Here is a 13,389-nt window from a genome sequence, read left to right on the forward strand (position 1 = left end):
CACCTAGAAACAGTAAGAATTTATGTTCCGCGATAATCATACACGTTATTGTTTGATGTAACGCATTTTTAAGAACACAAACCAAAAAAGAAGTTGCTCTTACAATGAGTAAAGTGATTCGGAAGTGTAAAAGTAGTGTAAAATTTAAGTTTTAAAAGGTAACTTATTTTTTCCGACTACTTTGGACATTGAAATTGATTGTCTTAGTTTAATTAAGTGATAATTTTGACTCAAAAAAATTTTTTGGTGTCTGCCATAAAAAGTTGCATGTCACCATGAGTGGACCACTGTTTATAACCATGACTGGACTCCCTGTTTTTTATATTTTTAATGTCAGTTTACCATTTTTATGGAAATAAATTGGTTTGAAACTGTTTTATATTCTTTATTAATTTTTTTGTGATTTTGATGTGATATGTGCCAAAATTATTGAAAATGGTTTCACTTGTAAACATTGCGATACAAACATGGTCTGAAGCTACATAAGCATAAATTTTGTTTCAATATATCAGAAATATTAAATACATTAAAGAATTTAGAATAACTTTTACAATTTTTTAAGAGTGGTCCACTCAAGGTTACACTTTTTTTATTCCTTAAAAATGAGCTATTTTTTTAAAGTCAATTGTTTTTCCCAAATAAAAAAAAATCAATGCTATTATGGTATAAACACTTATCTAGGGATCTAAACTAAAGCTTGGAATAGAAACCTCCGATTAATTTGCTGTCATAAAGAATTTTTTAGAAAAAAAGCTTAGGCGGTCCACTCAAGGTGACATTACCCTAGTGTTTGAGATAACAAAGGAAAGAGTGGTGGTGAAAGTAAAAAGAGTGTATGTGTACAAGTGGGTAAGTGTGAGTGATAAAAAAGGTAAAAAAGAGTAGTGGATATTGTGAGGTTAGGTTGCTTGAAATGAGAAAAAGGAGAGAGAGACAGAGACAGTGGGAAATATAGAGTGATAAGGTAGATTTCTGGAATGGCTGAATTTGATTCAAGTAGTGTGCGAGAGAGTGAGAAAAAGGCGCGAATTTTCAAAAGAGGAATACGGAAGAATGGAAAGGTGATGACGTGTGAAGACTGCATGGACTTGATGGAGCTAGTGGAAATGTTGAATGAGGCAATGAAAGAGCGTTTTGTAAAAGTAGGGAAGAATTTTGTGACGGTGTGTGAAGCAGGTGATGAGAGGGGTAAATATATGGATGAATTGAGTGATGAGATGGAAAGAATGCAGGAAAAGTGGAAAAGGTGCGCGAGTGAGTTGGAAGGTATGAGAGAAAGAGTGGATGAATTGGAAAAATTTATGTTAGATAAGAAGACAGAGGATAGAAAAATTAAGGTTATTTTTAAAAAAGGGGTAAAAATGAGTAGTGAGGGCAGTGAAAGTGAATGTTATAAACGAAAGGTGAATGAGTTGGAAAGAAGAGTGTAATGGATGGAAAAGGATAAAAGAAAAAGGAATATAGTGATTAGGGGTATGAATGCAGGATTAAGTGAAGGAAGGTGAAAGCGATGAGTATGGATGAGAATGGAATTCCGAGGATGTGGTTAGTGGAAGTAGGAAGTGAGGAGGAAAAAGAGGAGGTTATGAGGTTGAACGGATGTGTTGAGAGAATAGATGAAGACAGAACGTGGAGGGAGAGGAGAATAAGATGGTTTCTGGGAGAGAAGGCATGGATCGAAAGAAGGAATGGAAGTTAAGTAAGAATGGGTAGGGAATGTGTGTGGGTGGATGGGGTAAAATGGTGGGTGAAGGAATGTAATGGCCGAGTGTTTGAGGTTGGAATGAATGATCGGGTGAATGGAGAGAAATGAAGAAGGATAGTTTGATTGTATGTTTGTTGGGATTATGGTAGTGAAAGGTTAGGACGAAATAGTGAGAAGGAAAGTTTGGAGAAGAAAGTTTGAGGGTAAGGATTTAAGTAATTAAAAGGGGTGGGACGTTAATGGGGATTCAGTCAGTATGGATAAAGGGAACTGGAAACGGAAGCCCTGGCACTGGCGAATTTTGTATTTATAGAATAAGTTTGACTTGTGTATGTAATTGGGAGTCTCGAACTCTGCCTATTGTAGGGAGAGAAAATAAACACATACACTTTTTTGAATTTCAAATTTTTATTATTATTTTAAATTATTTTTCTATTTTTAGGACCTTAATTTTTATATATAAACTTTTTAAGAATTATTATTTTAATGCAAATTACAAATAAATGATGACATCAATAGCTTTTCTTCTCATATATTTGTCAAAAATTTGTTTCTACTCTTGAGTATTATATGAAAGATAAAAACGATATTTCGACAGTAAAAATTTCTTTTTTATAATTTTAAATAACTTTTAATTTAATTCAAATTAAAAATTAAATTAAATCTTTCATATGTTAATACTCAAGATTTAAACAATGTCGAGTAGAAACAAATTTTTTCCAAATATATGAGAAGAAAAGCTATTGATGTCATCATTTATTTGTCATTTGCATTAAAGTAATAATAATAAAAATTTGAAATTCTAAAAAGTGCTTCCTTAAGTTTCTTAAAAATTAAGTTTTGAGTGTTTTAAAAAAAATTGCAAAATCTCGACAAAATCTATGGGCTATACACTTCTTTAAACAGGAAAAAGCAGATTCAGACCACGCGGCGCAGCGAGTAGTGTCCGCTCGCTAACGTGACGCGCTATATTCAATATTTAATTTCTCTAAAACAAAAAAAACGGGTTGCTGAAAATTAAGTATTTTTGGGAGAAAACCTGAGCTTTCCAATAAAAATAAAATTAAAAAAACGAGCCCGAAGATGAAAAAATTTAAATTTTATCTTTAATTTTCAAATTTTTTTTAAAATGGACTACGGCAATCGAAAGCTAATAAAAAAATCTAAAGAAACCATTTTTGAAAACTTTTTTTCATTGTTTCATTTAAATACAATAAATAAATGAAGTAGTGCGTGTCGCATAAAAACTCAAAACTTTTACCCCCTCTCCTGATAATTTTTGATAAAATTCAAAAATATTCGGCAAATAAATTACTAAGGTATAGGACAACTTATAAAAAAAATTGGGGATTAATTAATCAACATTTTTATTTTGGTTGGACATTTGACGTGAAATTCGCCTTATACAGGATGATGTATAATCTATATTTCATATTAAGAAAGTAAGTTAGATTAAGTGACAGGTGCACAGGGGCATCTCTATGCGCTAGAGTTGATACTCACGTCCTGGATAAGTCTGTGGAATGCCGTTGGTGTAGACTCCGGCATCCGATCCAGCAGGTTGTCCATTGGGTGTTTGCGCAGCCATATTGAAATTTGGCATTGTAGGAGATGGCAATGAAGGTATAGCTCCATTCACCGGCTGTCCTGTACCAGTACCTACGACCAAACCTGATCAGTAAACACCGATTACACACATATTCTTAAACACTGATGTTACACTAATGTAGGGAAAACAATTATACATAAATTCTTGTATAGAATATTCTTAAAATTAAATTTTATTTTATTCTGTGTTGAGTTCATGCAATCAAGAAAAAGTTGAAATAACTATACACTTAAAGTCGATGCCTCTTGTCTGGATAACTCGACTTATTCTCCGTATGGAAATCTGCCCAAGTTAGCCCAGTCAACAAGTGTGGGGCAAGCTTGGCTTCGCCTAAGCTTAGCAGTTTACTAACTTTAATTTGCAGTACACTAACAGATCTTTACTTTTTCCGAAATTTAAAAATTTATCTAGCTAAATTTATTTATACAATTGTTAAATTATCAAGGAATAACGGTTTGTTTTATACATTTGGTAATTGTTCAAACTAATTGTTTCAAACTTCCTTGTGGTGAAAGCTTTGGAGTTGTTTAATTTACAAAATTTTTAAAAATCCATTAAACAAATTTTCTTCTATATAGGACTGTGTTATATAAGACTCTGAACAACTGTCCGGATGTATGTATGTGTGTGGATCCCGTTTTTTGTGAACACGATAAATGGAAAAGGTTTTAACGAATTTGGCTAAAATGTACCAGGTATATTTATCATAAAAATATCTCGAAATAGATTGATAGACCTTGAAAAATCCTCAGAAAAAAATTTTTTTGGTTTTTTTTTTTTTAAATTTTTTAGTTGGTTATTGAAGTTAATCCTTAATAGAAAAACAGCTATTTTTTGTCTGGAGTTTGAAAGTGACGGTCATGATTGGTTGTAAAAATGACATGATGACGGTCGCAAGTGGTTGAAATACGATGATGACGGTCGCGATTGGTTAAAATACGATGATGACGGTCGCTAATGGCTAAAATAATTTAAAATTGTTGTGCGCGCAGTTTTGAAGTTCTAATTTATTCCACGTAGTTTTTATTTAAAAAAAATTTTTTTAAACAAAAAGAATATTTAGGTATAAAATTAAACTTTGAAAGTGAATAAACAGGTGCTATAATAATTGGATTACAGTTTCAGCATCTGTAACTTTTAGAATTAAATTTTAATAGTAAATATTATTTTTTTAAAACAAAAACATTAATTTTTTTTAAAGTAAACTGGATGCTTATTTTAGCTTTATCCAAAGAACATTAAAACATGTAAAGTATTTCCGTAATTATACTAATTTTACTAATAAATATAATAGTAATAAATAATTTATCCCAAAATAATTCAATTCCGACCAACACATCTTTGATGTTATAATATAATACAAGTAAAAATATAATAAAATTTATAATAAACTGATGGAAAATATATGTAGCCTTATATAATATATATTAATATTATTTCAATATTAAATATAAGAAAAACTAATAAAAATATAATATACACTACCGGTCAAAATTTAGAGACCAAACCCATTTTCAGGTGAATGAAGAACATTTTAAAACGTATTATGTATAAAAATTAAAATTTTTTTCTTTTTATGTTTTAAAAGATGATAAAATTTTTGATAGAACAAGATCCTTCAGAAGTAATTTTGACAATATTTTATTTAGATATTTTTAAAAAATCGTAATTTTCAATGTTTTGCAAAAATTTTAATAACTTCTAAAATAATGAAAGGTTTTTAATGAGTTTAGGCCTATTTTAAAGGTGATTTTCTCCAGACTGAGAATTATTTATAGGCATTAACGTATAATTTTTTTCTCAGAAAATGCAAGTTGTCAAACTTGGATTAAAAAAATGTAATAACTTTTAAATAATCTTATTAACAGAAAAATAATTTTTAAAATATAAACATATGTTTTTATTAAATTAAGGTTTAAATTAAGGTCTTATTTCGTCCCAAATGACTAGGAGTGGGCGCGCAACGCGCGCCCTTTTGCTTCTAGTATATAATAAAATCTTATTCTTTGCATCAAGACGAATCGATTGGTCTATACATTGGTATAAATTGTATGAAAATTTATAGAGTTAATCACAATTAAAGCTGAAAAATCCGCATTTTTATCAAAAAATGAGTTCTTTCCGCAAAATTATGTTGCTGTATAAGAAAATCTTACTATGACGAAGCATATGACGTATCCAGAAGATTAACAGGGCTACAGGCGCGTATCCGAGAGAAACTCATAGAATTTTTCGACAAAGAAATCAAAGTAAAAACTCAGGGATGTCGTCAATGTCTTGCAAGAAAATGACTGATGCTTCGGAATTCTTGTCGAATATATTCGTTTTATAAAATTATTGTTAACGATTCCAGGGTCATCAAGCACAAACGAACGGAGTTTTTTATCTCTCCGAAGATAAAAAAATTAGTTATAAATCATTTGTATTAAATTATCAAAGTATGTTTTTAAAAACCTAAATTTGAATAAATGTTAATATATTCAAAAGAAAATTATAACAATTTTGTTATTTTGTTAACACCAATATCAGGATAGAAGACTTTCGTGAAAAATTATAAGGGGGATGAATAGAAAGGATGGAAAGGAGTAACTTAATTTAGAACTCAAAACTCCAACTTGGGCCTGTTCCGCCGCCCCTGACTGGACTCCACTGTATCCCAATATTTTACGGTAAGTAGAAAACATTCATTTCTTATCAATAATTTATTACTATAGATTATTTTATTAAATTAAGCGTTTAAGTTTAAAAAAAATTTTGTTCTTACTACTGCGAAATGAAAAAAAATGTGGCGCGTCGCCCCGACTATAGTACAGGTCTGAAATTGACACGAACCCTCCCTCGAGCAAATTGGTTATCCTAAAAACTCACTATCGTTCGTATTTTAAATTGGTCGTTTTTCGTATTATTCGAGTTGGATATTTAGAGTTGTTTCGCATCGAGAGAGTGAGATGTTATCCCTCGATTCGTGTTGGTATTGAGAGGAACCAGCATTAGATATTGAACAGTCCAATTCGATAATTTCTTTGTCGGTTTTAGGAGTTTTCTTTTTATTCCAAAGAAACGGAAAGTATCTGGTGCTACAATAACGAACCTGTGTATCGTTAGAGGTTTCTGGGACAGTTCCCTTTGGTATTTGGTACGGCTTGTGAGGGTTTACCCGTGAGCAGTAGCGACCAGTTGGAGGCTGGCGATCTGGATTTTTCGGCTGATTGGCAGGATCTTTGCTCTACCAGGAGGGTTGGAGCGATAACCAGCGATCGGTTTGATTCTTAGATGGAAAAACGTTTTATTCGACGTCAACGATCGAAGGGAAAAGGACGCACAGCAGGTCTCCAAAGCGCTTTTTGAAGGCACTCTAAAAGCAATAGACGACGAGGGTTTTGTTGATGATTCGGGTTGTAACGATGAATCTCGTTACTTAAAGTAATAATTAGTTTTGTATTCAGTTTATTAGTTGTTGGTTAGAATTGGTTGTCAGCGTCAAATATATTCTTCACGATTTTGCATTGCACTTGTCGTCGCGCATGGTTAGACGAAAAGTCCCGAATATCAGCGTTTCCCCCCGATTCTTTTTCAACATGTATTAGGCCCATTGGAGTGACAAAGACAGTTGTTAGGATTTTCACCATTGGAGCGAGAGAGACGAGAGATCGCGAAGTAGCCGGCCGGCGACCGTTTTCCCAATTTTACATAGAGTCAGTTCCTTTACGAAAGACTTAGGAAGTGAACCTATTTACCAGCGTTAAGAATATTACGATTAAGAGAACTGTATTCAGTAATTAATTGTTACCAATTATAAGTTACAAAGTGATTAATAAACGAGTTAAGTGAAATTGAATATTTGGTTTATTTCGAGTTTTACCTAGCGTGGAGTTCAGGACGAGTCGAGCAGAGTACGAGAGGAAACAGCGTCGTTGGTTAGTTCTCAGCGTGGGTAAGTCGACTTTCATTTCCGAGGATTGATAATCTCAACGTCGAGCATCGGTTGTTTGTCTCAATTGTACTTCCCATGAGTGTTAAGAGGAGTGGTAAAGTTTTCGCGAATTAGTAACCGGTTGATGCAAGTTATTCATGTTAACAAAAGTCGCGTTACGGGGTCTAATATTCAGTAAGGTGCAAGGAAGGAAGACCGTCGATGACCGAGAGCATCATTTTTACCGTGAGTAAATTGTCGAAAGTTTAGGAAAAAAAATTGTTGCACCAAGAGACCAAATTTCGTGCAAAATACAAAGCTCTAGAACGTCAACACCGAATCGAAATTAATCGACTTTTGATACGGGAGAAAGAGTTGCCGAAGGTCACAGTCAAGGACACACAGACGGAAATTGGTGATTATTCTCAACCCATCGGTAGGACCGCGGAGACCGAAGTTCCTTAAAAAGTGGATTTGGTCGTCGACGAAGAGGTGTTGGAGAAAAATCCTCTAATTACCACTCATCACGTCGAAGAGTTATTACCTCCAACGCCCAAGAACCGATTTGAGCCTGTACAAGTCTCCCCGGTAAGAAATAGGTAGTGACAAATCCTAGACACGTCTCCTCGGGACATCTCCCCCAGTAAAAAATATTTTTTTATCCCACATGCACAAAAATGGCGCTTTTAGATAGCTGACGACAGGGAGTAAAGTCACTCATTTGTTGGACCATATGAAAATGGCTTCCATTTTCTCCCATGTGCAAACATAACCGCTGATCCCATGCGTTATTTTTGCCCAAGAGAGAAAACGGCCGCCATTTTTATATAAGTCTGTTACGTCAAAACTGAAACCTTTTTAAATATACCTAACATTCCTCGTTTTAAATTAGTTTCAGAAATTGAATCTAATTTGGGATGAGGATAAGTCAATGAGCCTACTAAATGTTGTGAGAGAATATTTATTAAAAACCAACCAAGAAAGAAAAGAATTGACAATAGTACAAAAATACAATGAGTATAAGAATCTTACTTTTGGAATAACGATTATTGCAGGTGTTGAAAAACTGGTGATTGTTATCTCGATTTCCGATCTGAAGTGATTATGAGAAGTAGACACAAAGGAGCCTGTGGTTGGTGTCCTCAGTGGTTGTATATTAGCCTTGTTGTTTACACTAATGAGATTTAGTGTATTGTATTCTTGGGGATTTTACTCTTCTTCCAGACTGTCGCCTCCAAAGCAAATCTCGATGTTTAGAAATTAGAAATACTGTTTCAATATTTGATTTTGAAACGTGGAAACAATTTAGTTCTTCTTGGGTTATCACTTATTGCTCGTAGTTAAATAAGTGGATTTATTAATTGTTGTACCGAACTTGGTCTCATAAATATACTTGGGGATGTAGTTAACTTCTAAACTGTATACTGGGTTTGCACTTAAGTTGACTTCGATGTGTTATGGTTGATGTTCAGAAAAATACTCTCTGCTCTATCGAAGATGCTACCCCTTTTTATATCAAATTTCTAATGCAAGGTGGTTCACGAATATTACACGTGCCGAAAAGCTACACGTGCAGGTAGGTGCAGCGATACCTCACCGGACTAATATCAATAGGGTTTTCTTCATTCGCCATGTATTTGGATAGGTCTCACCGGACTTGATTCTGGTATGTGTCGTTTCTCTCTCTTTCGGAGTGCATTCTTCTTTCCTTATGTGTGGTCTAGTTTGCAGCAGGTTGTCAAATTGATGCGTAATCGTTATTCCTTTTACATTATTTGAAATATAACTTCTCTTTCTTGGATTTGTTATTACTTATAAATTTGTTGTAATTACATAAATATAATAAGATATACCATATTAATAGAAAATGTACTGAATATAATGCAATGATATATGACATACACATACATACACATACACATGTAAATATTATAAGAATTATATAAGTATATCAGGAATATTAATAAGAATATACGTAAGTAATTCAAGAATATTAATAAGAATATACATAGGTAAATAAAGAATATAATTAAGAAACTACATAGTTGAATCAAGAATATTAATAAGTTACGGACGTAACAAGTCGAACAAGTGACTGACTTTTATTCCCTGTCGTCTGCTATCTGAAATCGACACTTTTGTACATAAGGAATAAAAAATATCGTAAGCAACAAGGGGATAAAGGCAGTCAATTTGTTTACGCTGATTTTTGTGACACGAGTGGAGGTCGAGGGGCGCCTACGCCTACGGCGCCCTCGACCTCCACTTGTGTCACAAAAATCACCGTAATCAAATGGCTGCCTTTATACCCTTGTTACTTAATATACTATTTTAATTGTTGAAAGTCAGGACAAGTCTCCCAAGTTAAGATTTCTGTTTTTTGTGGATAAATTTTTCTATAAACATTTTAACAGTTTTTCCTCAAATTTTGCAGTCGAATTGCAACTACTTACATGTAAAATACTTCACGAGGATTTATTATTTTATAAAAATTTTCTTTTCTTAAATTTTTTATGAAACTAAAGTTACCAACGTTGATTCAACGAAAAAATTTTTTTAAAAAATTCTCTAAAAAGTTCAGGATACAAATATTTCTTAACCCTCGGAGCACATACCGGGATGTGTGTAACCCTGTCTTTTATTTTCTTCTTAAATGACTTGAAGCTAGGCCAACTGTCAGAACACACACTCTTATATACCAACTAGTTTTGCGTTTCTACAGAACGACTTTTTGAGGTTAGGAGTACTCGCATTTGCCTGGACCACCCGTCAATGGGTTTTTTCGCCAGAGAAGAAGAAAACTGTAGAAAACCTCTGCTGAGTACAACCGGTTTATCGACAGCCGAGTTTTAACGGTGTGTACTGGACAATAATCGACAGTGCGCATCATTATACCTCGACGTAAAACCTCCCGCTCAGATTATCTCACGTGCCGGAAAAATCCCAGGCTAATGGGCGCGAACCAAGTACCTTTGGTCCGCCCACCGAGCCAGGCATTTATCCGACCGAGCTAATCTGTCGGTTAACCCTGTCTTTCAGTTTAAACTTAAATTTCTTTAAAAAATGTTATCAATTTACAGGTCCTGTGGCCTAAAAGTAATTGTTTTTGGTTCTTGTAACACGTTCTAATGCTCCCCAAGTATAATGCTCCAGTCAGTTGTCGCCTAGATCTCGTCAAAAAATTAAAATCACCTCCATCAACTTGCAAAAAATGCATTTTTATAAACTACAGTCAGCCCTAAAAAGTGCACTTTTAGCTGTGAAAGTAGCATCTGGAAAATCCAAAGGTGGAGCTGCTAGAATAGCAAAACCAGTAAATGATGCAAGAGCAGATAAAAATCAACTGGAACATGTATTAGCTCATGCTAATACATGAGCTCTTAAAAAAAGAACAAAGAAGCAAAAGAAATTGTGAAATTACGAAAATTAGCGTTAACTAATTACGATATACTTAAATACGCTAAAATTGTGGAAATTTCATACTATGGTTGTGTTATTATACGTGATGAGTTTTATCAGTTTCAGGACCTTATAAATTTGAGTCAGTAAAAGTAAATAGTACTCATTGGGTAGCTTATAGAAAGAGAAACAATAATATTGTATATTTTGATAATTTTGGTAATCTTCAACCACTTACGGATGTTGTGAATTATTTTGGTGTCAAAATTAGTAATTAGTAATTTAATTAGTAATTTAGTAAATTGCAGGAAATGTGGAATGAATGGGATAGTATATGGAAAAAGGATAAGGAAAGCATTTGGAGAAGAATGAATGATGAGGATAGAAGTTGGAGAGAGAGAAGAATGATATGGTTATTGAGAGAAAGAGCGGGGACGGAGAGAGTGATTGGAAAACAGGTAAGAATGGGTAAGGATTGTATTTGGGTGGATGGGGTAAAGTATGTTGTGGGGGAGGATATGGTGGAGTGATGGAAGTGTGTAAAGTGTGATAGACAGGGATAGGCTGAGAATGAGGTGAGAAGATTTTGCTTGGATGGATGGATGGATAAAAGTGGATGACTGGAGCGTGTAAGAGAGGTGAGAAAGCAGGTTTTTGAAAAAGGGTGGGCGAATTGGGTTGAAGCCAGCATGGGCATAGAAGGAACTGGAAACGGAAGCCCGGCACTGGCGATAGGTTAAGAGCGTAAGGTTGAGAGCTTGGAGAGAGTTGCGTTTTAGGTTAAGTTGTATGTAGAGAATATTTAGTTGTAAGGATTTTTGTAAATATAGGTTAAGATTATTATGTATGTACTTGGAAGTCTCGAACCCTACCTATTGTAGGGAGAGTAAATAAATAAACTATCTTATTTATTTAAATTAATGACTAAATTATTATTATCATTGTTAATAATTATTTAAACTTATACTTTATGTAACAATATTCAGAATTATACACATAACACTTAAAACTAAGAATGAAAAATTTCGCACGCACGGGGGATCGTAACGCAAGTTACGTAAAGAATACGCATACCGCATAGACACGCAAGCTTGGAAGTGATTTTACTTCAACTTCCTTTTGAATTGTGGGACCGTTATGTGCAGTGCTAAAATTATAAATTGAAATGTAACATACTTAATAAAAAAATAACTATATATGGGGCATTCCAGGCCAAATCGGAAATTATTTTGCTTTTGCATCTGAAATTATTTTTAAACATTTTTTTTCTTTTAGTACTCTTTGAAATGAGCTACCTTGAATTTTTTCATAAAGCGGTTCAGGAGATACAGATTTATGAAAAATGACGTTTTGTACGTAAATTTTTTTTAAAATGCTTAGAACTCGGTCAAAAATTGATCAAATTGGATGTTTTTATAACGAAAAGTTTTGTTTTCACACGTTGTTTTAAATACAAATATTTTTGAGATGCAGAAGCAAAATAATTTCCGATTTGGCCTATATAATATATTATATATATATAATATAATATATATAAATAATAAAATATATATATATTATATATATTTGGCCTATATATAATAGCAGATAATAATAGATAAAAAGGTTTATTATTTAGGCATTATTGTAGGAAAATTTATATTTTCATTAATGGTTGTCTATTTTTTTTAGATTGTAGACAAAGGTTATCCAATTGTATTTATCAGATTTTAATAAGTACTTTTGATGGAAAATTTCAGCTAGCAGCCTTACGATTTCGAAAAAGATGAAAAGAATTATGCTTGTTTAATAAAAGTAAAAAAGAAAGGTTATTTTTCAAAATCGAAAGTTGTCAAATTGGTAGTTTATCAGGAGTTTCGTCGGACAAATTCGTTCACGTAATATTTTGAATAAATTTATTACCTAATATTAATGTAATTACATTTAAATTATTAATTAACTTGAAATTTCTACATCCTTATAGTATAACTCCTGGCAGACTGGAAGCATTGGCTTTAGAAGCTTGTAATCTACTTCCTACGTATTTCAAAGAAAACTTCTATATACGGGTGATTCTCCCGAAATACTCCTTTTTGTGAGTTACAAACAGAAAAGAAAAAAAATTATTATTTATGGATTAATGCAGTCAATTATATTGAGCTTTCAAAAATCTACCACCTCTATAGCATGATCATGCTAACTTTTAGCTTTTAAACTATATATTTTAAATTAAAATTTTCAAAAAAATTAAGAGGTTAAAATTTGGCGCCGGCGTTTTTTATTATATATATTTTTCTATTTACAAAAAATTATTTAAAAATTATAATTTATTAATATTATCTATAAATTTTATAGATTTTGAAATACTTACAGTTATCAAAAATCTCTTTAAACAATTGTCAAAAATTATTTTTCATACATTTTAGGTTCACTTTTCACTGGCAGTTTGTAAACAACCGACAATCATATCAATTTTTAATTTTTATTCAAAAAAGTGAGAGGAATGACGGGTGAGAGGAATGACGATTTCAACATTTTTTAATTTTATTTAATTGACAAATAATTTTCCTCCAGCTTAGAATGCCCTATCATGTTTATAAAGGATAACTTTATGTGAAAAAAATTTGCGATCAATTTATATATATTAATATTGTTTTTATTAGGGGTGAGAGGAATGACGCTTTAGGTTGTGAATCTCTGCTTATGTCTCAATTTTAATTTTTTTAACGCAAAATAATGACATTTTTTAAAAAGTAACTTAAGAAATTAATATTAGAGATGTTA

The 13,389-nt window shown here is 32.6% G+C and overlaps 1 protein-coding gene across 15 annotated transcripts in view; it reads right to left on the reverse strand.

Annotated features, from left to right (window-relative positions):
• The window catches only part of LOC122502398 (CUGBP Elav-like family member 4), an 829,562-nt gene that overhangs the window by 159,711 nt on the left and 656,462 nt on the right, over nucleotides 1-13,389 (reverse strand). For 12 of the 15 annotated variants that reach the window (XM_043612426.1, XM_043612423.1, XM_043612422.1 and 9 more), the window contains one exon: nucleotides 3,209-3,376. In XM_043612426.1, coding sequence (XP_043468361.1) covers nucleotides 3,209-3,376 — 168 coding nt within the window. The remainder of the gene's footprint in view (nucleotides 1-3,208; nucleotides 3,377-13,389) is intronic. The other 3 variants (XM_043612431.1, XM_043612424.1, XM_043612419.1) reach the window with 1 other exon arrangement.

The sequence above is a fragment of the Leptopilina heterotoma genome, unplaced genomic scaffold, assembly GCF_015476425.1.
Source record: "Leptopilina heterotoma isolate Lh14 unplaced genomic scaffold, ASM1547642v1 Lhet_228, whole genome shotgun sequence".
Lineage (NCBI taxonomy): Eukaryota > Metazoa > Arthropoda > Insecta > Hymenoptera > Figitidae > Leptopilina > Leptopilina heterotoma.